The sequence below is a fragment of the Lonchura striata genome, chromosome 3, assembly GCF_046129695.1.
Source record: "Lonchura striata isolate bLonStr1 chromosome 3, bLonStr1.mat, whole genome shotgun sequence".
In the NCBI taxonomy this organism is placed as follows: Eukaryota; Metazoa; Chordata; class Aves; order Passeriformes; family Estrildidae; genus Lonchura; species Lonchura striata.
Window position 1 is genome coordinate 8401689 of NC_134605.1, and position 23978 is coordinate 8425666.

Below are 23978 nucleotides of genomic sequence, written 5' to 3' on the forward strand. Positions count from 1 at the left end.
CTCTCCATGATTTGTCTTTATATGTTGTTTTGCATTTATGAGTGGGCTGTGTGCATGAGGCAGAAATCTCCTCTGCATTAGATGTTTATGTTGATTTCCAATCTTCACATCAAAAACAAAACAAATGTGAAAAATCAATTGGAAAAATTAATTCATTTCCCCCCATCCTAGCCCAGTCCTGGATTGCATGCCAATAGACCTGGAAAGTTAATGGGCCTATTTATTTCCCAGTATCAATTTCACCGGTGACAAATGAGCCACAGTTACTCACATGTGACCCTAAACCTACTTATCTGCAGCACCAAATCTCATTCAAAGTACCCAGAGGTATTACCAGCCTCCAGGTGCTTAAATAGGTCATCTCCAACCACCAAATCAATTGAAATGTATTTTTAAAGACTGAGGACTTGGATCCATAAATGGGTGACATACTGAGGGAAGGGATGCAGGGTGCCCTGGTAAGCAAAGACACAGGGAGCCAGCCATGAAAAATGAACACTTCACACAAAACCCCCTGAGGCTGCTCTGCCTGCTGGGTGCCTGTGTGGAGTACTGTCAAGGTTCTGAGCTCACAACAGGAGTTTCATACACGTGTGGCTCATGCCAAGCCCTCCTGTTCCCGTGGAGAAAGAAGATGGCTTCTGTAATCAGAAGAAGATCTCATTCTTAGAAGAAATCTTACCTGAAATTACCTGCACTGCTTAGACCCTGTAGATCTTCCTTCAGTCAAAAAAAAGAACATGGTTTGACTTAATCAGGAAAGTGCCTGATATTTCCCACTCACTATTTTACTGGCATTTACAGGAGTTATTAGGTATACTAATCCTTTAAAAAATATCTGAAACTACTGGAAAATTGGATATTTTTATGGAATCAAGTAGGACAGATATGCAAGATGATGGGGGAGGAGGGGAAGATATTTCCAAGTAATAGAGCAAAAAATATTTACTTTTCACCTCTCCTTTCCCTGTTCTGGTCATTCCAGTTTTTAAATCTCGCATATAAGTATTTCTGAGTCAGCATTCTGCAAAGCCATTTTTTTGGTAAATTAAACAGCTATTAAATATAGCTCCAGAAATTAAAATAACTATTGAGTTCCTCTAAAAATGCCTCCTTAAATGACAGTTCAGGAAAACATCATTCACCTTAATGGAGAACCACTGTAATGGAGCAAGAAGCAACTTGGAAGCAGAAGCAGCGAAGACGGGAAGACGGGTTCAAGTTCCCCCTCATATTTTTTTAGGAAGAAAAACTATCTTTTCATAAGTAGCTCACACACAATCCCAGCCAGGTCCACGTAGGTTTAGACAGGACTTGGTTCAACCTCTCCCCTCTTTTCTTGTTTTTGTGTTCAAAAAAAGCCCTAGGAAAAAGTGTGTTTGGCAAAGGTGTATGCATATATATCTTAAGACACAGAAAGAATTATATTAATGCTGGTGGCTGGGTTGATTTCTATGTGCAGGGGCTGGGAAAGGATCCCTACACTCATATCTGTTTCCTGAGTCTTCACTGTAACCTACTGAAGGTTGCAGCCCTGTTTGAACCCAGAGCTAATTCACAAAATGTAATGATATATTCCATTGCACGGGTACAGTAAAGTCACTGTTTAATACCCTGCCCTAATTTCAGGCTTTAAAAAAGGATGGCCAGAGAGGTGAAAGAGAGGTGCCTTTTTCATGAACAAGCCAGGTCAACCATGGGAGGTGAAGTGCCTGTTTCTCAGCACCAGCCCAGGTTAAACTGTTCTGTTGGCTTTGATTCTTAGCCTGGATTTACACCAAGAAGTGTTTAAAGTCAGTCAAATGTCCAAACAGATTTGCAAATGTGACTGGGTTTGAACAACAAAAATGTGTCTACAATATTTGTTTGTGCCCCAGAAACCCCACACATCTTTAAAAAAAAAAAAAAAAAAAAAAAAAAGCCTTTTACAGTCTGGACCTTGGTGGCTGATTTATTAGCTTTCCTGTTTTCATCAACATGTTCAAGTTGCTAAAAACCCACCCTGCTAAGCCTAATGTGTCTGGCATTCATCTTCACCTCAGTACCATCTGCAATAACATGCAACAGATCCCTGATCCACAACTGCAATACCTCTCCAGGAGTATCTGCCAGTAAAAAAATAATATAAATCAAAAAGGAAAGGATGAGTAGGATGAGCCTGCCTCCAGCTTGGGACAATTCCTTGGTCCCATTTTCCTTGATAATCATAGTAAGCTGTTGTACTTTCATTTTCTTTTGGGGAGGGTGATGGGGTTTTTGTTTTAATGAGCTCATAACCTGGCAAATAACAGAGACTTTTCCAGTTCCTGTGGGAATATCTGTTCTTTTTATTTCTACAATAGTGAAATTAAGCTGTGAGCATTGGGCAAACAGTTAGAAAAGTGTTCTATGATCACTGCCCCGGTGAAGTTCTTATCTTCAGTGACATTTCCTTTCTACAGCTTTTTCTCCATTCCAGCCTTGGTGGAAGCACCAATTTGCTGGCAGTAACAGGAGGGAAAAGGGCAATTTTGGTTTGTATGCCTGTGAATGAGCAGCTGAAGTACCATTCACCCTATCACATTCACACTCAAAAATCTTCTTAGAGCTTTCTTAAGAGGACCAAAACCCTGACCCAGAGTCATGTCTTCCAGAGGGATTGCTGCAGGCTGCCAGGGATTGGGGGTAGGAAAGCAGGGTGAGTTATTAAACAACCCCTCCCTTACACTATCCTGCCTCTAGTGACTTCTAAGCCTTCCCATGCCTGATGTGTTCACATCTTGGTGTCCCTGAGTGAATTTCTGACACAAATTTGTTGTCTCCTCTTGAGTTTTGTTATCTTCTAGCATCCACTAAACCCTTGGAAAGGCTTCCCCTTTTTCTGGCCTTCACCCTTGTTCCTTTTAGTTCCATTTGAAGGCCCCTTGGTTGTGCACAGAAATGTGTCACTGTAATTTCTCATTGCTGCACATGAGTGGTAGCACTGAGGTGTAGCTTTAGTCAGGCTCAGGTGATCTTCAAGCCTTCCCAGAGGCACAAATGGCAAGGGAGGGGATGGCAGCTACACCATGGGAGACAAGTGAACCCTGTGTGTGTGCCCCACAGGCTGTGAGCTCACAGCTGGCTGTAGAATCACTTCTAAGTAAGAATATTTTAGGCATTTGGCCTCATGCACAGATATCCTGCAAACAGAAGAAGGAACTCCAATCTCTGAAAGCACTATGCTGCCAGTAGTTCTGTATGCAGGTCCATTAGCAGCAAACACGTTGAAGGAAGTTATTATTGTGGTCATTTTATTGACAGAGCTGGAAAATCCCTTTGTATCACTTCTCTCATTCTCTTCACTTTTTGCTTTGTTCTGCATACACACAGTCGTACCTCTCCTAATTTGGGCTCTCCAGGCTAAGGCAAGTGATATAAGAACTGCAATGACTAAAACGGTGCGAAAGAGTTGACAACCAAAAAAATCCCTCAGGAGCAATTACTTTCATACCTTTACTTAAAAAAAAAAGGCAAGCATTCTTGGAAGGAAAGGTGTGAAAAAATATTTAATAGGCAACAGGAGAGCTTCAGTTGTAAAATATCAAGAGCTCATCTCAGTGGAGCTTGCTGACATCTTAAGGGACATTACTGCATGAGAAAGAAAGAGTGGAAATCCATCTTAGCCAAATTTGAAAGGGAGCATCAGTACCATTTACCCTAATTTCTGACTTTATCATCATGAAAGCTACCTGCTGAGATGTGTCTAGATTCGCTTTGAGACATTTGTAGTAAATATGAATCTAAATATAAGTAATTGGGATACTCAGTGCCTTGGCATATACCCGGGAGTGTGTGTTGCAGCAGAGGTTTTGGCCAGACAGAAAAGCTGACAAAGTCCAGGACCAAAGAGTCATATTTGAGGTGGAGAGTTCCCTACTGTTCCTTTAGCAGTATAGGAGTGGACTGGAACTAGATAGGTAGAAAATTGCTCTACAAAATCAAAGATACTGACTTGGAATAAAAGCATTTCACACAGAAAGCGCCAGGGGCATCTGGTAAACAGCCTGAAAGTGGATAGCTGAACTTGGACTGCAACACTTGGGGATAAAGTTGGTGACAATGAGTTTTTTAACAGGATTGAGAACAATTTGGATTTTTGAGCACTGTGAGATCTGATGAAAAGCACCAGGAGGGAGCCGAGTGTACAATTATTGTTATTATTAAAAGCAATATTACAGCACTGATATTATGAGCAAATCAACAGATGGCAAATGCCTTTCAGTGAAGGCAAAGGCAAAATAATGTGTCTGGTAGCAAGGAGGGAAGCTAATGATTATGTGCTAAATGAAACAGCCATTCGGCATGTTGGTCAGGAAAAAACATTTGGGAGTCATTGTGGAAAAAACATGGAAACCATTAGCCCAGTTCAGAATAGCAGAAAAGGTAAAAGCAAGAGAGGCTGTCATTCCTGCATGATGCTCTGGCTGGGTGCCCTGTTTCTGAGCTCTCCTTGTGTTGTGGATGTGTTCACATTGACCACGAAAGCAGGGGGCCCATTCAGCTGGGCAAGGTGTCCCTGCACCCAAAAGGAGAGTCCCTGCTCCAAGGCATTTAGGGCCAAAATCTCAAAAATGCCAGAGGTACTGAAGGGGGAACCCCTGGTTGCCCCCCTGGGGGCACAGGACCCTCTTGGCCATCCCAAGGCAGAGGAAGGAAGCCCTTCTGTCTCCAGCATTCTGGGAAAGGCAAACCAGCCAAGGCAGCCAACAGGACCAGGCAGAGATCAGAGCTCAGCACCTCCAGCTCTCTCTGCCCACGGGGGGAGAGGGCAGGATGCTGTCCCACACCACCCCAGCCAGCAGGCTGAGGTCACTGTGGCCATGACCTGAGCTCCCTCCCAGAGCCACAGGGAGCTGCTTTGCCCGGGATGGAGGCTTCACTTCTGAGCCAAGCTGTGGAAAGGGGTGAGTGAAGCTCCTCTCCTTATCCTCAGTGGAAAGCAGGACACAGGGCTGAAGCTGGACAGGAAGGAGGTAACAGTGAGAGAATCCAAAAGTTGATTTTAGCTGTGTGATGGGGATTATCTGCACAGCATTCAAAGGGTACAAAACAGGGCTTCATTTGTTGTAAGATGACACAACTGTTCCAGCTCAGCTGCCCACAACTTCCCCGCTTCAGCAGCAATTTCTGTCAAGCCTTTCTGACTGCCAGGGCCAGGCCCAAGCCATTAGCACAGAGGTAGAGGATGGCTTTTGTTTGCTTTTCTCCTGATCTTTTTTTTTTTCCAAGTAGACTCTACTGCTAAATGCTAAGAGTTTAAGCTTGGCTCGTTTAAAAACAGAAAGGTCTGAGTCCAGTCATCTTTTAGTGACTTGCTTGCAGCCAGTTTTCCCACAAAAATAAGCAAACTGGAGAAAGGAGTCAGAGCCTAAGCCCTTTATGGGAGATTGATTGTAAAGCTGGTGGCAACATGACAAGCTGATTTGTGGTGGCTCCTCAGAGCTCGTTTGAACTGTAAACCTCAGTCACATTTATTTATTGTATCAATACAGGTTTGTCACAACCAGCCTGAACATAAATGCTGCTATCTCATGCCCTGACCATGGAATGCCAGGCACGGGGAGGGCACAAGAATGTGTCTGTGTGTGGGTATGTGTGCATTCATATCTCTGGGACACACTGTGCACAGCCTCTTGCCCCCAGTTATCCTCTCCCCTGCTCCAGTGAATGCTGGATCGGGAGCTTGGCTTGCTGCCACATTTGGTGATGCCAAAGCTTTCCATGAAATACCAGCCTGAGGCTTCGTGGCTCCTTCACAGAGACCTGGACCCCTTTGCAAGGCTTAATTTGCTCACTGTCATCTTTTCCAGTGATAGCTGCAGCAGCTGTTTCTTCTTCCTCCATAGCATGTGGGTTGCCAGAAAGCCTGAGGGGCCCACCAGCCAATTTCCATACTTGGATCTAGGTCTGTATCTGCATCATATTTTCTTGAAACAGAAGTCACATAGTGGGTCTCTCTACCTTCTACACAAACGTGATTTAATGTCGTCCTCAGCAGCACTGAGCTCATCTGCTATAACATGAAATTGTAAGAAGGATTAGCTCTTCTCTCATTAATGTAATCACTTTAGAGTAGTTGATATGTCCTATACACAGCTTATGGTTTGGAGTTTTATGGTGTATTCCTTCACCTCCATATAAGTCTAAACTGGTCATAAAAGCTAACCACTTACTGAAGAAAATTATATTAATGTTGCTGAAACTGGGATACAAAACGATTTTCATAGCAATGAATAAATAAATGCCTTGGCACAAGTCCTACTTTTCTCACACAGAAAAATGCAGATAAAAGGGAAATTCTATACCCTTCCACCACCTCTTTCTTATCTTTGACCTTTTACTCTTTCCTTCCTTCCCTCATCAGCTGTGATCAGAACCATAATCTTAATAATGCTAAAAGCACTGCAAGCCTCTTGCTGGTACCGAGGACCCCTGGATTCACTGGCTAAACGTTCTGTGACTCCAGTGGCAGTTTTGGAAATGTTTTTGCCATTTTTCTCAGAGGCATCAGCCCACTAGGAAAATTAATAAAGTTGAGAAGCAGGACTGTGCTCTACCTACCTCAAGTACCAGAGAGCAACACTGAGGCAGACTCTGGCGCTGAGTAAAGCTTGTCTAGACACAAAATTAGATTGGGTTAAAAAGACTTCTGTATTTCTGCTCTCTTCTGTTTATATGGCTCATATCAACACAGTATTTTAGTATGTGATGTCTATTTATATATTTAACAGTTGTTAAACTTCTGTGCAAAGCACTGTCTGGATATTTTTATTTTAGTTTAAAAGTGAGTCAAAATACAGTTATATGTGTAGCATGATTTAAGACTACCAGGGCTTTCCAGTGAAAAAGATAAAATCCAAAACTGCGTGTTGATAAATTGTGGATGTCCTTCTTCTGGAAGTGTTCAAGGCCACTTTTGATGAGGCTTTGGACAGCCTGGTCTAGTGGGAGCTGTCCCTGTTCATGTCAGGAAGGTTGGAATTAGGTAACCTCTCTCTTGAAGGGCCCTTCCAACCCAAGCCATTCTATAATACTTACATAGACCCACCTTGCTCATAGCCACGAGGTCCTCCCTTCATCTGAATTATGCATCCCACAAGGAGTCCTTCACAGTAGGACAGGATTATAAACACTTGCAGGGTAATTTCCAGCAAGGCTACAGTAGGAACAAATTTGCCAGAGCTGGAAAAATGAATCTGTCATCACAAGATCAGTACTTGCAAGTAAAAGTGTTCAAGTTTAGCTTACGAAATTGTTTGCCTTGGCTTCAAGTCTGTCACTTTTAATGGATATTTTGTATTTCAGAAGCATAGAAGTGAAGGAGTGTGTACTTCCATCAATATTTCAACAACCTCTGGCTTTGGAAATATCTCAAACAGCCCATCTCTCCACTTTTTTTTGCTGTGCATATGTAAAAAATGGCATGATGACTGCTATTTCAACAGGTGGCTTCTCACTGTAATGTGCTCCATGTGCTGCACAGGTCTGCATTGTGCTCCTGCAGTCGGGCACCTCCGTGAGCAAAGCAAGCTCAGCTCCCACCCAAAAGTCAAAAATTTGACAAAACAGTGCCAAGCAAACAGATCCACACTGGAAACAAAATCCAAACACAGCAGCTGAAAGCTAGATTCGTTTCACATGCCTGAGTAAGAACAAACTGAATCTGTCAGTCAGCAAAGGGCAGCTACAAGGAATTGTCTCTCAGGAACTCCACACTCTGCCATGGAAGAGAAGGTTTTGCCTCATTCAAGCATGGGATGCCTATCCATTTTCATATATCATTCCCAGGTAGTAAGAAAAAATTAAATCAATCATGAGATTAATGATAAAAAGTGAGCATGTATCACTTCATCATCACTACCTCTCCCAGGTAACAGTGTCTCATTGAGGATTACAGGGATAGGGTTATTGCCCCAGATGAACCTTCTTCACTATCCTCTGAGGCATTTCAGATCTCACTCTTCAACGCACAAAACAAACCTGAGAGGAAAAAACTCTTCCCAGAAATACTCAATTACAGAAGGTACCTCCTGCCTTTTAGCAAGGCTGTTTCGAGGGGAGCAGTTCAACCTTCTGTCAGAGGCAGCCTCCAATTCATGTTTGAAGGCATTAACTCTGCCCTAGCTGAATCCAAAACAATAATTTTGGGCACCAAACACCTCTGAATCACTTCTTGCACACAGCTGGTTAGTACCAAGGCAAAAGCTTTCACTGCACTAGAGATGAGATTAGAAAAGTCAAAGCTGAAAATAATTCAACATTCCAGTGCAACAGCAGATTAAATAATTGCTCAAGAAAATGTGTGCATGGCCCATTATTGGTACACAGGAACATTTTAGGAACATTTTAAGAATATTTTAGTTAACTGCCTTTAAAAAAAGACAACTATGGATGAAAAATACCCACTTAGCATTTCTTTCCTACAAGGAGCAGCCTAGGCTTTCATTTGGCTCATTTTTCTGATTACTATTCCACACCACCCTTTTTAAACAATGTCATTCAAGGAATCTTACCTGCTGTGCTTTGTGTAAACTGCCTTTAAAATACTACATCATGCTAAAATTTCTTTTTGAAAGGTCAAAAATTGATTAAACAAACTCAGTCTTTTTTTCTACCAGCAGGCTTAGTGCTATCACATTTTCTTTTTGCTCTGATCCTTTTTCTGCCTCATAGTTATAGAGATAGTAGAACTGGCCAAAAAATGGGGACAAATTTAAGCCTAAGTAAACCTTGTTAGTGATGCATCAGATCAATGAAATTTAGGCCTGGAATTGAGACTTCCCCAGCAGAAAACCCCTAATTTAATCACTGCCTTTCACAGCACAGATTTTGACATAGGCTTCCATCACTGCCAGCTCCTGGGTTGCTGGAATGGGTGAGTCTCACCACAAGGGCAGAGGCCCACACAAAGCACAGATCTCCACAGTAGGTTTGCCTCAACCTTTACAAAGGGAAGAAAAGAGCTCTCGGTGTTTCTTAGGACCAGCCTTGATGTGCCCAGTTTGAACAATGGGATCTTTGTGAGGTTGCACTGCTGGCTGGGTCAGTTCCCACCCAACCACGCTGTGCTGTCAACCACCACCAGCACTGGACTAAAAAGAGCAGGGGCTGTACTGAAATTTGGCCCAGGAGGGACAGTGAGGGTTTAGTTTGAAGGGGCACTGAGCAAAGGAGAGCTAGGCAGCACTCAAGGCTTCAGCAGCCCATCAGCTCCTGGCATGGAGACCACTCCATTCACACCTACCCCACCGTTCATGGGGATGGAGAGGCACCATGCTGGGGTCCATGCACTGCCAGGGTCTTCCGGCCTGCATCTGCACCAACATCAGCCAAGGGGAACCCTAAAATAGCACCTTGCAAATTTGAGTGGGAAGAGGGAAAATGAAAAGTCTGATTACTTTCTAGGTAAATGTCCCTTTGATATCAAATTCCCTACCTCACGGCAGCAGCCTGCTGGTCTCTGGGGCTCAGTGTGACCCCAGAGTGGGTGGGCAGTGGGTCACTAAATGCTGCATAGTGACCCTGCCAGTGGGTGCATGGGCTGGAGAACTGTTCCTTTCTAATGACAAGGCTGTGGGCCAGGCTTGTCCATGGAAGCGTGGAGTGCTCCAGTGACACAGGCCAGCTCAGGAGCTCATGCCTTTCAGAAAAACACTAAATAAATAAGCGGACCCATGACCAGTAACCACTGCTCCTGTAGGAAATCTGTACAATGAAAAAGTCATCAGCCCTACCTTAGTTTTATCCATTCCTCTCATTCCTCAACTTGAATTTCTTTCTGAGTTATGCTTTCCCACTCCTCAGCCCCCTGCCTTCAAATGTCTGTTTCCTTCAGAGCTGCAATCCTGGCCACCAGCAAGGAAGAAAAAGCTGATAAAAGATGATACACAACTCTCACTATTCCACAGTTTTCTCTAGGCAGACTTAGAAAGGTCCCGAATGCAAAGAGAAATTAAATCAGCAGGTAGGAAGACAGATGCAAAGTGAAATTCAAGATGCTGAAAAGCTGCTTTTCTCCAGAGGTCCTACTCTTCCCTCTGTCCGGAAGACAGGAAAGAGCAGACTGTTCATGACAGAGGAGAGAAAACTTCTGGGGGTCTTTAGGGGGAACTCAGTCAAAGAAATTATTTTCCCACAGACCATGGCTGAACAAAGCTTTTTCCTGATTGAAGAATAAACCAGCTATTAATTTATGACTTGAAGTGTGTAAACAGCCTTCCAAATGTTTTCCAGTTCTGCCCATACTGATGCCCATGTCTTTTCTCTTTGGGTTTGGTTCTCACCAGCTAATTCACTAATGGGCTAAATACACCTCATGAAGATGCTTCTTAAAAAAAAAATATTTAAAATGGCTAATTAAAACAAGGGCCAGCATAATGTTATATGTGTGTGCATAGAAAAGCACATGTATTAGAGGTAAAGCATAAGCACACGGTGGGCTGGAGGGAAGGTGTTTGCACGGGGCCCCTGTGCAGGTCACTGGCGAGGGGACAATCCTGCTCGGTGTGAGCAGCGACAGCGCAGAGGGGCTGCGGGGTGATCGCTGCCGGGACATCCTGCTCGCTGGACTTCGGAACTGACAAACGCCTCTGGGTCGCTTTGTTTGTTTAAACAAAAGCCGACGTTTTAACAGCAATAAATAGCAGGCTAAATAATTCCCTGGGCCGGCGAGCGTGACCCCTGAGATTGCATCTCAGAAACTGAACTCCACGGCACCTTGGTTTGTGTGCACTCTCTCTTTGGGTAGACGGCATAAATTGTAAAATTAGATGGCAATATTAGCATCTTTCCTTCGCTTCTCCTCGCCGAAGGGGAACTGCAGAGGGAACACTCCTCAAGCATTTCCTTTATGCTCGTAAGTAAATCTTGAAACATCAGGGAATGAGACAGGTTTATGGCTTTCCAGTAAAATGCGATACAACTCGCAGACACTGAGTGATTTCACAGTTACCTTCCCAAGCGAGGCAAAGAGAACAACAATAAGGGGGAAAAACCTCAACACCGTTTGCCTCTTGCTGTTGAAGGCTGGCAATGAGGTTGCAGGGGAAAATAAGGTTTGTGATTTTCGAGCCGACTGCCTATGAACAGAAATACCAGCAATAATGAAGCCAAGGGACATTTTAAGCAATTTATTAGAGGATTGGGCTCAAAACACAAAGTGCCACCACCAATTTTTTTTTTTTTTCATTGATGATTCAAAGTCAGGGCTGTGGGTAGGGCTTATGTTTTCGTGATGCCTTTGGCAGCCCCCGCCCGTCCCGTGTGCTACTGCAGTGTGTTAGGGAAGAATTAAACTGCTTTCCCCGAAGCGGTCCGTGCCCTCGGCGGGGGCGGGGAAGGAGGTGCAGAGCCCGGGGGAGAGCGAAGCCATCACGGGTAGGGCTCTACCTTGTCCCTGGGCAGAGCCCGGCTGCCTGATGCCGGACCTCCCCGTCCCCATCCCTCTTCCAGGCGGAGACTTCAACGCCCCTTACACCTCTGAGGCTATAAAGACGACGCTCGGAATACAATAAAATACATAAATTCACCTCTTTTCTCGCACCTCCCCCACCCGGGCCTGTGGGAAGAGGGGGGAAGGTGGAGGACCCTTCCACGATCATCCACTTTAAAATGCAAGTGGACTCGCCCGCATGCTCCCCTCGGGGTACAAGAACTCTCCCGGGCGATAACTCTCACGGGTCCCACTCCAATCGCCGCTGTGAGGTGCCTTTCCCTCTTCCCCGGCTCAGCATCTCCGGGGCTGCGCCCCAGCGCTCCCTATTTTCAGGGAAGCTGGGAGCGGTTCCCGGCGCCTTCAATAAGGGAGAAGAGAGAGGGACCCAAGGGGAGTCCTGAATGTCAGCGGGCACCCTGTGGGTTGGCAGCCCGGTGGCATCTCCGAGCCCGGCTCCCATCGGCGAGCATCGCGCTTTTCATCTGCCTCCCGCCCGCTCCAACATTTATGGCTAAACAAGTTCACAGTTTATACACAGTAAAACGCCGATATTGCGCTTAATGGTTGCGGGGGAAAGGGTCTTCGCAGGGATCCTCATAAAAACCCTTTATTTAGTTTCGAGCATTTTCTTGTAATCAATAAAACTTGTCTGTTATCTCCCGGCGCATTTAGCGGAGAAGTTTATTGCCTGCCGGGCGGATTAAGGGCGAGACAGGAGTGCACCATACATGGAAGGGACTCCCGAGTCCCTAGATCCGAGCCTCGGATTCATAAAATATAACCATCCATTACGCTGCCGATATCTGGAGCCAGCAAATATACACAGACCATAAATTGTCGCCGGCGGGGTGCGGGCCGGCCGCGGGCGCGGGGGCTCCGCCCGCCCGCATTCCTGCCCGCGCCGGGGGGCGCCGGGGGGGTCCCCGGCCCATCCATCACCGCCGTTATGACTCTGCGATGCAGCAAATGGGTTGTGTAAAGAGGCAGCGTTTGACAAGGTGGCATGGTTATCCTGTCCAAATGATGCATAATATTAGTATTAGGGCTTAGATCATCGCATGCTTTTAAAATCATCACCGCTAACTAGGGCTGGTGGTGGGGGGGGGAGGGTTCCTGGGGGCTGTAGGGGGCAAAAGTTTCCATGTAGATAATGATTATAGATGGTGGGATTTATGGGGAGGGGTGCGCGCACAAATAAACAGGTCTACTGCAGCGGAGAGAGGAGCCCGATCCCGCCGGGGCCGCGGGGCCGCCCCCAGCCCGCTCCGCCCCGGGTGGGTGGCGGGGGCGAGGGATGGCGGGGGTCCGAGCAATCCACAGCTCTGGAGAGGGCGTCGGGACCTTTCCCACCTCCACCCCATCCCGGACAACATTCCCAAAAGGTCTGAGGATAAAGTAGAGGACTTCTCACCCGCCGGCTGCTAACCCGCCACGGCTGCTGTCACCGACAGTGGTGGGTGCGGGCGGGAGGAAGGGGCCACTTGATCCCCATTAGGATTTTTCCTTGGAAATACAATGCTGTGAAGCGAGCGGTACTGGATGTATTCAGTTCTAGAGAACTGAAGCACCACAGTAAAAAGGGAAGCCGTACAGAGCCAAGCCCGAGCCAAAACCAAGCTCCACATCATCCCTGTTACACCACTGGTAAAAATACCATCTCCCGAGCTGGGCTGAAAGGCTGTAGCCATAAGAAGGGGCTGTTGTATTAGTGGCAGTCTAACCCCTTCTCTCCTCATCAACAGCCCATTTTTGTAGACTAAGCTCACGCTGCTTCATGTCATCTTATAGTCACTGTCCTGGGCATGGACAGGATAGGTCTCCTTATGGCCAGGAATTAAACATGCTTGTAATATAGGCACCTTTGCCGAAAAGGTCTTTTAAAGACATTGATACCCTCGCACAGTCTAGTCATTTACACAGACAGGTATTTGCAGTGAGCTGCTTTTACATATAAATATGTGCGTGTGTATGGACGTGCCCATACTCCAATACATACGTACGGATTTCTGTATGAATGCGCTGAAAAGGAGAATTCCGACGTACTTCTACTGTCGTTAAAATAATGATGATAATAGAAAAGTTCAAATGGATTGCTTGTAAAACACAGGCTGTAATTCCCTCGAGTTATTTTTCATCCGCAACTACACGTTTTGTTTATGTGGTGTCAAAGGACAATGACAAGGCTTAGGGCCAGGTCTTGGGCTCGTCCATGGAAGCGTGGAGCGCTCTAGCGACGCGGGCCAGCTGGGGAGCTCATGCATTTTAGAATCGTACTGGGATGTTTTCGGGGAGACGGACCGGCTCCATGCCGCGTCCCATCCTGCTTCTTCTTGCTTTCCATGGCTACGTTCAGGCACGGGCTCGGGGGGCAGGTGGAGCTGGGACGTCTGTCCCGGTCCCGCATGGGTCAGAGCCCTTTGTAACCCGGCTTAAAAGGGCCAAGGCCGGGCGGGCTCCGGATTAGGTGGGGAGGGGAGAACCGGAGTGCCTCTTCATTTCGTATCGATTCTGACCCTTCGCCTCGGGGCGGGCACCAGGGCACAGCCCGCGGAGCGGTTCGGCAAAGCCCGGTGACGACGGTGCCGTGAGGAGGATAAAATGCCCGCTCGATGTGATTTATCAGCCGTGTCTGACCCCTGAATATTTGACTTACACGGCTGGTGACACGTTACCCGGGAAATGAGGCTGGCGTGATTTGTGTGTGTGCGTCTGTGAGAGCGTGTCACTTCCTCACCGACCCCTCTTTTAGGCTGATGGGCAAGAAACCCTTCAACCTCTCTGTTCTCTTCACCATCCCCATCCTTTCATCACCCACGTGCTGCCATGCAGGTGACCGACCAAGCAGACAGGGATGGTCCCGAGCAGCCATCTCTTTTCGTGCCCGGGGAAAGGAACTGCTCATCGCGAGGAGGCGGGAAGAACAGGCGATGGCACGAAGGCCGGGAGAGATGGCCTGGGACCAGGCATAACTGGAGGGGTGTGATGGCTAGAAACCTTTGATTTGGGGTTTGCCCGGAGAACGGGGGTGGAGGAGGGTGGCCCGGGTTTTTTAAGGCAAGCAGAAATTTGATTATAGCGTACGACAGAGCTCTGTGATTTGCGGTGAGCGGATTTCATTAGCTACGGCCGCTTGAGTCTCGGAAAAGCTGCTCAGAGCCGCGGGGCCGGGAATGAAGCTGACCCCGAGGGCGGGTGGCGAAAGGCGCTCGGCCGCGGCGCCGGTTCTCCGGGCCGGGGAGAACCGCGGCGGCTCCGGGCTGCTGCGGGAGCGGGGCTGGCACGGCCGGGCGCTGCCCCTGCCGCTCCCCTTTGCCCCGTGGCCGCTTTCCCCACTGCCCCGGCGGGCAGGGACAGCCCTGGGCCCCGTGCTTGCTTTCCGCAGGGGGTGTGTGGGTCACAGGGCTCATTTCGCCCCACCTGCCCTCGTGTCACCTGCCGCAGCCGCCACCGCGGCGAGAGGAGAGGCTTTGCTCTGCTCGCTGCGGGGTTCCGCTGCCGCGTTTCCACTTTTGCTGAAGATGACGATGGTGGGAGGTGATGGTGGAGGCAGCAGCGGGCAGGAGGTGCCCGAAGCGGCCGCGCAGCCCGGCCCGGCCCGTCGGGGCTGTCGGGCTGCCTGGCGGGCCGCCGGCGCTGCAGTGGGATCGGCTCTGATTGCCGTCAACGAATGTCACCGGCAGAAGGAAAAACAAAAGCTGCCTCCAAAGATCGCGGAGCAGAATTTGGCAAGGCTCCTAAAGACACCAATTAGCAAAGGCTAAACCCATTAATGAAGTGGCGGCTCTCTGGTTTCAGCCAGGTGGTGCAGATCAGAGTGCCTGTATCTGCAGCAGAGCCCCGCTTCCCTCCGGCCGGGACCTCACAGCAAACCTCCACATCAATAATACTCTTAATGGATCTCATTAGGGCTGGGGCCGCGAGTCCCGGCCTGGGAGCGGCGGAGATGAGGGGAGCAGGAGGGCAGCGCTCCCCGCGCCGGGACGGACCCGGTTCCCTCCAGGGGCGATGGGCGGCGGGGCCGCTGCTCCTTCCGCGGGTCCTGAGCTCGTGGCTCTGCACGAAATGCATTTATAGGCGGCTCTTTCCGAGATAAGTGAGACCTTGGTATCGCCTCACCGGGCTCGCCAACCCACACACCTCCCCTTATGATCAGAGCCACCTCTGCCCGCCGAGCCACGACATCCGCCGCGGCCGGGCGGGCTGCGGAGCTCCCGCAGCGCGTACCGAGACGGGGCTGTGAAAGGGGAGGGAAAGGGGCTTCTGCAAATTGATTTAAAAAGAAAAGCGCCCGGACCACACCTCTGTAAAAAGGGACCGGGGAAAAGGGAGGAAATATTTCCGCTTCAGCTGGGGAAAAACATAAAAAGAAGGGGGGAGAAAAAAGGAAAACCGAAGTACTATAAACCTGGCCGAGGTGAGCTAGCATATTTAGCTAATGGAGGTGGACTATGAAAAGAGACCTCATATTTCTCTCCGAGGAGTCTCTCCAGGTCCGCAGACGAGAATACACACAGCAAACGTTGTGCTTGAATTATAGCTGAGGCTTTGCTTTATTTGAATTCACTGGTGTTTATTTAAGAAAGTGAATAAAGGTTTTGTGTAAACAGCCATTATTTCTGATGAGCGCTCAACAGCAATAAGAAGGGGGTGGTTTTTTTAGTCGAGATTGTGGCAAAAGTTGACATTTTGGAGATTGCAGTTTGTCTTGCCGACGCCAGTCAGTCCCGAGGCATGAACTGCAGGGAAAGCTGTGTGTGCCTGCGAGTGTGAAACGGCGATGCCGAGCGAACTGGGGTCTGAAAACAATTATTTTTTAAGACATCAGCTTAAGCCCGACATTAAAATAAAATAAAAATATTTTCCTAAGGAGCGGGGCCGGTCTCGCTCTGCTAACGAGGGAGGCGAACTCAGGTTTCGCCGCCGCCGGCTCCGCGCCCACGGGGCTCTGGGGGGAACAGCACCGAGGCGGGGGGACCGCGGCGGACCCCGATGCCAGTTCCTCACCCGGCCCTTTTGCACCCTGTATTTCTTAATTAAAATATTGCTTCTGATTTGCTGTGGTTTTTTTTTGTTTGTTTGTTTTTTGGTTTGTTTTGTTGGTTTTGGTTTGGTTTTTTTTTTTTTCTTCTAATGTGGCTATTATTTCTGAGGTTGATTCGGATGTCTGGAGATGAAAGGTCTCTGGTAAGAAATCGGGCAAAAAAAGAAAAGTATCTCATTGGGCTTCCTAACACAGCACCCGGGAAAGGAGGGGTTATTGGTAAACTGCTCCCCGGGAAGAAGGCCGGCCGGACCTGGCTTTAATAGCCCGCTGCGCATCTCTGCCAGTGTGGATGCCCCCAGACAGGGCTGGGATATTGGGGCGGCACGGCGAGGCCTCCCGCTTCTGTATTAATCCGATTTCCCATACATGCCAGGCAGGAGGAGGCAGGAAAACCTCTGTCCTCCGCGCGGCAGCGTGTATCGCTCCCGCTTCTTGGTCTCTGATTTGAAATCAGCGCTAAAAATCTCTGTGGGGAGTCCGGGTGGGAAAGAGAAGCAACGAAGAGAGTTTGTGCGGAGATCCTGCCCTGGCCGGGACCGCGGGGACCGGGGCAGCGCCGGGGCAGCTCCTGCCGGCCCCGCCGCACACCCCGCTGTCACCCGGCCCGCAGCCCGAGGGGCTTGCGGTGCCCGGCACACACCTGGAAAGAGCCACAGCGGATTTGGGGGAGGTGAAGAGACCGCCTGGAAAGCCGATTGAAACACCGTCGGGATTTTTTGGGTCGGCAGTAAAGCAGTGAGCTCGGGCGTGTCTCGTTCAGACACAACCAGCATCAAAAGCCTTTCGAGTTATCAGGCCATAACAACCAAACAAATAGAGGTTCCCCTAAGCTTTCTTTGACCTGTTCTGGGAGCGGCGGTGTTGCATTGCACTACGGACATGTCGCCTTCGCCAGCCAACGGCGTGGGAGCTGCCTGCGGTCACGACATTGTCCCGATTTTATCCCGCAGAAATCAAGCAGTAACTGCAGCCTCGCGGGATGGGGGAAATTCCCTTCACTGCAGAGAGGGAGAGAAATCCCTCCACGGGCACATCTTTCCTCAAACTCGTTTTCGTGGCTTTGCTGTACCTGCACATGCACAGAGGAGCAAACTGGAGAGAGATCTAATTAATTTTCCCTGTAACTGGCGGAGAGGAAGAAAACCCTTCTCCCGCTCCACCACTTGGCCCCTCGGCCCGAACAGCACAAAAAGCGGGTGCAGGAAGAAGGAATTTTTTCTCATCTCTTCCATTCCGACCTGAGTATCTTTACCCAAACCTCGAGTCCCAAAAGCATTATTTCCCACCCCCTCCCTTTTTTTTTTCCAGTGTTATCTTAAAATATTCTATAAAGGCATTGCCTCGCTCTCTCCCCGACCCCAAGAAATCCAGGCGGGCACTGATCCCGTTATTTGGGGAGGCCGAGGTGGAGAGAGCCTGGCCCCGCGCAGCCAGCCCTGCGCTGGAGGAGATGCAGATTTCTTTAACCCAAGGGAAGAGAAACTCTTTCCCGACACGCTTTTCCTTTCTCATCTGACAAGAGCGACTCCAAAATCCTCTCTCCTGCATGGTCTAGTCTTCAGGAAGCAAACTCAAGAGGCAAACAAATTCCTGCGGTTCCGTGAGCCGCACCACGGTAATTTATCGGAGGAGAAACAGTCGTGTGTCGCTGGGCATCTGTCCCGCATCTTCCCTGGCATTTAGGGGAGTTCCAACATCATGGCAAATCCCGCGCTGATGGGCGCAGCCGCTTTCGGGGGCTGAACGCGAACTGCGAGGCCCACGCCGTGCCCCGATAAGCCGCGACACCCCCTCGTTTCCTCCTTGGCAAGGTCTTAAAGGCAGAACATTAATTTACAAGGCCCTTTCAGATAATTTCTTCCCCCGTCCCACTTCTCTGTCCCGAGAGGGGTCGGTCAGGGACGGCACCCCGGGAGCGCTGCCCCGTGCGGGCGCCGCGGGCATCCAGGAACGCATCAGAATTTTGTGTGCGCCCTCCTTGGAGGTCACCCTGCCTGTGCTGGCTCTGACGGAGCCCCTGCCCTCCCGGTTACACGTTTTTTACCGATTTACCCGTCCCTTCTTCGTCCCGCAAGACGTCTCTTGGCCTGCTGTACGCCCCAGCTCCTTCTCCCAGGACTTCTGGTGGGGGCGTTCTGTGGGTGTTTAATTCCCTTTCCTCTGGGCTTTGCTCTCGCTAACAAGGGTGGCCCCCAGGAGAGTGTTCTCCCCGGAAAACCCCCCCGGCCTCGAAGGATGTGTCGCCTGAGCCTTCAGAGATGCAACGGGAGAAGGCCAGACGTGCACCCGCCTCCACATCGCTGGAGGACATTGGCATTTCTCTGGACTATTGCTTTATTCCGCTCTCCCCTTTCTTTCTAGCGAAGTCCCAGTTCAGTGCCCATCGGCCGAGCCTGTGGGACAGAGGGAGGGCGGCTCGGCCTCTCCTGCCCCTTCCTCTGCCTCCGTGAGCAGCATCCCGGCCCCCGCGGATTTCTGTGCCGAGGCAAAAAGCTCTGCCCAGAGGGAAGCAGGGGGGCTGCTCACCGCCGCGGCTTTCGCTCTAATCCGAGCTGCTTGGCAAGGCAGGAGGGAGAAGCGGGCTGCCTCGGAAGCGGCCCCGTCCTCCCTCGTGGCCCAGGAGGAACGGAGCACGGAGCAGCGCGGCGCTTTCTATTTTGCCGAGGGCGAAGCTAACTGTGAATCCGAGCGGAGCCGTGGGATCCCGGCCTGGATCCCCGGGGAGTCCCGGTGGAGCCGCCGGGCCGCACCCACGGGGATGGGGGAGAATCCGCCGCGTGTCCCCCCGCCCCGGTGCCCACCCTACCGCCGTGTCCCCGTCCGCCGCTTCGCCGCGCTCAGCGCCTGTGTGACGTCACCGCCGCGCTGTGACGTCACGGGGCTTGCGGAGAAGTGCGCGGCGACGCGGAGCGACCGCGGAGCGCGGCAAAGCCACGCCAAGCCGAGCGGAGCACATCAAACACGCCGTGCTCCCCCTGCGCCCCAAAACTGCCCCGCCGGCTCCTGGCAGCGGCGGTCGGACAGCCGAGCCCAGCCGGGCATCAAAATCCACCGCACACGGCACAGGCACATGCGGGGATACGAATGCCACTGGTAACTTTCTCATCGGGGGCACGACTTGGCGTCATCATATCCAGTCCTTGTCACTGCCTTCGTTAGAAAAAAAAAAGGGGAAAAAAAAAAAAGAGAAAGCTGCCTGGGGAGGCTTCGAGGCGAGGAGAGGCAGCTGCTGCCTTCGAGCAGGGTGGAGGAAGCTGGGGCAGCCACGCCAGCCCTCGCCCCTGGTCAAAAGACTGACGTGGCTACAAACCATAGCAAACATTTTATTTACAGGAGTTTTATATATATATATATATATATTTATATATTTTGTCAGTGCAGTATTTCTTGGCCGGATTATTCGAAGCAACAAGTTGCAACCAATGAGGACGTTGGCAAAATACTTCACATTGTAAATTGGTTGGGGGCGTGGGGCGGGGAAAGGTGGGGATTTCGGAGAGCGTTCTCGCAGTACCTCGCTCGGATTTTCCTTGGAGAGAACGAGGGGCGGGAAACGGAGAATTAAAATTAAAAAAAAAAAAAAAAAAAAAAAAGGAAAAAAAAATAAGGAAAATCCCCCGGTCTCCAGTGAGCAGCTCTGAGGGAAAGGCGGCCGCCTCACTCTCTGCCGCCCCGGGGCTGAGGCTCCCCGCTCCTCCTGCGTCCTCGGCCCCTCGCCCCGAGCCGGGCCGGGCGCTGGCCACAGGCAGGAGCGGGCCGGGGCCGGGACCGGGGCCGGTGCTGGGCCGGCCTTGCCGCGCTCCCGGGGCGGGGGAAGGAGATAAATTAGCGCACAGGTCCCGGGCCGCCCCGACTATAGACCGCTCCGCGGCTCGGGGCTGGCGGCGGCGGGCGGCGGGGAGGGCAGGCCGGTGCTGCCGCAGGACTTGCCCAGCCCGGCGGCGGGCACGCTCCGCTCGGCGCCCTCAGTCCGTTCCGTGTCGCTGGGGGCCATGTCGAGGGACTCAGCGTCGCTGCTGTCGCTGTCGCCGTCGGAGCGGCTGGGGCTGCGCTCGGGCTCCCCGGGGGCGGCGGGCGGTGCTCCGGCTCGCTGGGCCGCCGGCTCCGGTTCCGGCGGCGGCTCCTTGTCCTTCTGGGCCTGCGCTTCCTTGGAGTGCCGCCACTTCATCCTCCGGTTCTGGAACCACACCTTCACCTGCGGCCGCGCCGCCCTTAGACGGGCGGCACGGCCCCACCGCGCCCCGCACCGCGCCCGGCCCCGACCCCTTCCACCGCGCCCGGCAGCGCGGGGAGATGAGGAGGCGCCGTCCGCCCCTCCCGCTGCCCACATCCTTACTCCACTGAAGGGCTTTTTTTTGTTTTTTTCCTCCTTCTAGTTTGTGTATTTAAATACCGCACATACCCCACCCCGTGTGTGTTTGTTTGTTTAGATGGGTTTTTTTCCTCTCTCCTTCTACTTCTTCTTCCAGGAAACCAAATCTTGCTCAAGAAACCACAGCGTTATACAATTCTGTGCGCTGCGGGCCCTCAATAATGGAATCATTACAGAGTGGCGTTTAATGCTTCCGTTTGAAGAAGTGTTTTCACTTCCTCAGAACGAAGGATTTCACAACGCAAGGAAAGATTTAGAACAAAAAAAAAATTAAAACAAAACAACAAAAAAAGGGATATTAAGAACAGTGTTTTCGCTTCTACTTCCTTTGCCCTAAACTGCCTCCTACAGCAAATTGCACTCCAGTAAAGCGCACACTGATGGCCTGCCCTGGCCCCGCTCATCTCTCCGCCCGGCCTGCTCCTCGGTGGCCAAAACAAAGGTGAAAACTCCGCGCCGGGCCGCGGTACGCCGCAGAACCTGGGCGCAAGAGATGCTCGGGGTGAGGTGCAGCACCTCAGACAGCCTCACTCATTATAAAAGAAGGGAAATCACTTTGACACCTCACTGTCCTCTGGTATTCATCTAAACTGGAAGTAAGGTTTGAAATAAAACCGAAGCCATTCTTACTTGAGCATCTGTCAGCCCCAGCATCGCCGCCAGTTGCTTCCTGTCCGGTTTGGTGACATACTTCTGGATTTCGAACCGTTTTTCTAAACCTTTCCTCTGCAGGTTGGAAAAAACAGCCCTGGACCAGGAGCGTTTCCTCTTGTACGTCTGGGGCAGCGTGTCCTTGGTTAGAACTGCATACGGACCTGGGGACGGGAAGAGAAAAGCAGGGGAAGAGAGGGGGAGATGGCGTTATTAATATCGCAGGCTGAAAGGGAGCCTTAAATCGATCTGAATAAGAGTTGGAGTGCGATATGCAGGGAGATCCCGGGCCAGCGTGTCCCTGCCTGCCCGATGGGTACGTGTCCTGTCAGCTTGTGCTGCTTCGGGAGCGGGTGGAACTGTGTGGAACCCGAATTTCTTACTCTCCCACCTCCCCGCTTTTTCTCTCTCAGCCCAGGTTATTACTCCTGTACTCGATGGGATGATCCTCTAGATCAGGCCCTAGGCAGCTCTTCCTCCCCCCCCACGCAGCCCGGCTTTTGCCCAAAATCTGAACATCGCTACGTACACCCCGGCCTTGCAAAATTGCCTGGCATGTCCCTCCGGGAGGAAGGGGCCTGCTCCAGGACAGAGGGCCCTGCGGCACGGGAGGGTCGAGGAGGGACGAGATGTACCTGGAAAAGTGTCTTGAAACTGGTGCTGCACTGAGCTCCTTGGGTTTGTGTTTAAGGGACCCAGGATAGCAGAGGCCTCGTTAATGGGGTCTAGAGACGCGAAGAACTGGCCGGCGGAAGGCTGCAAGTTGGGGAGATGAACCCCAGTTTGGCGGCTCGTAGTTAATAAGGAGGTCAGATCTGCGAGCACAGGAACAAGGAGAGCTCTGTTATACCGCGGTCGAGACCGACAGCCCGGCATGATTCGGAGCGGGTGCCCGGTCGGAGCGTCTCGGGGGGCCACCAAGCAGCCGTCTCCCGCCCCCAGGGGCTCTCCTCGGGAGAGGCAGCCATGCCCCGGCAGTGAGACATCCTCCGACATATTTACTCCCTTGCTCAGGATGTTTACAGGCTGCGAGGGGAGATGGATTGCCGCGAAAGCCTTTAACACGGGCAGTGCCTTGGGAGCAGAAATCCCCGGCCGCTCCGGGAGAAGTGCGGAGCGCTCCGCTCGCTATTTTCACGTATTGCTATTTTCCCAGGGGCGCAAGCCCTGCGCCCCCGGCTCTGCCGTGCGGAGGCCGGGGAGGGGAGGGGGGGAGGCTCAGTGAGAGCTGTTAGAAATTCTGATTTATAACTCTACTTTTTTTTCAAGTAATTATTTTCTCGCCTAGATCGAAAAGTTTTCGAACCGCGGGTGTAGTCGCTAATCACAGTACAAGTAAAGAGCACCGACAGCGTTAGCAGGGAAAGCGGACAAGCCAATTTCTCTACCTCTCAGCGTGTTGCCTTCCTTGACTTTGGGGTCAAACTCCGCCGATAAAATGCGGTCGATGCCGAATTTCAGGTCCTTGCTGGCGGGCGCCGGCGCCGAGCCGTGCGTGTGGCCGCCGGGCAGCCGGGCGGGGGCCGGGGCGCCTCCGCCGCCCGCCGCCGCCGCCGCGGGGGACCGGTGCTGCGGGGGGCGGTGGTGGTGGGAGTGGTAGGCGGCGGAGAGCGGCGAGAGGCGCGGCGGGAAGGCGGCGGGGGCGTCGGGGGCCACGACGGGCGTGGGCCGGAGCGGAGAGGCCGTGGCGTGGAAGGGGCCGCCGTGGTGCACGGCTCCCAGCGCGGCCGGCATCCCGGAGCCGGGCCCTCCGGGCAGGCTGTCGGCGGCTCCTGCCGCCGCCTCGCCGCCGGCGTGCAGGATGTCGGCGATGCAGAAGGACGGCTTCTTCGCCGCCGCGGCGTCCAGCGGGAAGCAGCCGCCGGCCGCCGGCCCCGAAGCAGAGCAATACGCCGCTGACCACAAGCTGAAGTTGGAGGCGTAGAAAGGAGCCAGCCCGGCCGTGTACATCCTGCCCGAGGAGGAGACGCGCCGCTCCGCAGCTCAGCTCCCGGGTGCGCGCCGCGGAGCTGCCCGCGGCCCCGGGCGCATGGGGAGGGATGGCGGGGCGAGAGGCGGCTGGTGGAGCACTTCCCGGAGGGGCAGGGATGGAGAGCCAACCACCAAAAAAATGACGAAAAGAAAAAGAAAAAATTAACCCCGAAAATTAAAAAGTCCCCAGAACCCACGGCCAGACGAAGAAAGCGAGCGGGCGAGGAGCGGAGCGGCGCAAACAAAACAAACCCAAACCAAACCCCCTTTCCTCGCACTGGGGGAAGAAAAAAACATCCACCCCTCCCCAAAACTTTCTCTGGCAGCGCGCAGCCCTCGCTCCCTCCCCACGCCCAATCCGCGGTCCGCGGGGCCGGGCAGCACCGCCCGCCGACACGCCCACGCAGGGCCGGGGCCGGGCTCGGCCGCCGCGCCCACAGCGCCAGCTGCGTGGCCCCGGACCCGCGATTGCGAGCGGTTTGCCC

The 23978-nt window shown here is 51.7% G+C and overlaps 1 protein-coding gene across 1 annotated transcript; it reads right to left on the minus strand.

Annotated features, from left to right (window-relative positions):
* Positions 1–20323: 20323 nt before the first annotated feature.
* HLX (H2.0 like homeobox) lies at positions 20324–23472 on the minus strand. The gene is made up of 4 exons (XM_021552601.2): positions 22911–23472; positions 22158–22337; positions 21502–21686; positions 20324–20694 (listed from the first exon to the last, which is right to left on the minus strand). The coding sequence occupies exons 1-4, from the start codon at positions 23470–23472 to the stop codon at positions 20353–20355; spliced, it is 1269 nt and encodes a 422-aa protein (XP_021408276.1). The 3' UTR covers positions 20324–20352.
* Positions 23473–23978: the final 506 nt, after the last annotated feature.

Excerpts from the sequence above, each read along its gene's own strand:
- HLX (XM_021552601.2), bottom strand. The coding sequence starts at position 23,472 with ATGTACACGGCCGGGCTGGCTCCTTTCTACGCCTCCAACTTCAGCTTG. Across the intron at positions 22,338-22,910 it reads GGAAGGCAACACGCTGAGAG|ATCTGACCTCCTTATTAACT; the intron begins GTAGAGAAATTG and ends CTGTGCTCGCAG. Across the intron at positions 21,687-22,157 it reads GTTTCAAGACACTTTTCCAG|GTCCGTATGCAGTTCTAACC; the intron begins GTACATCTCGTC and ends TCCCGTCCCCAG.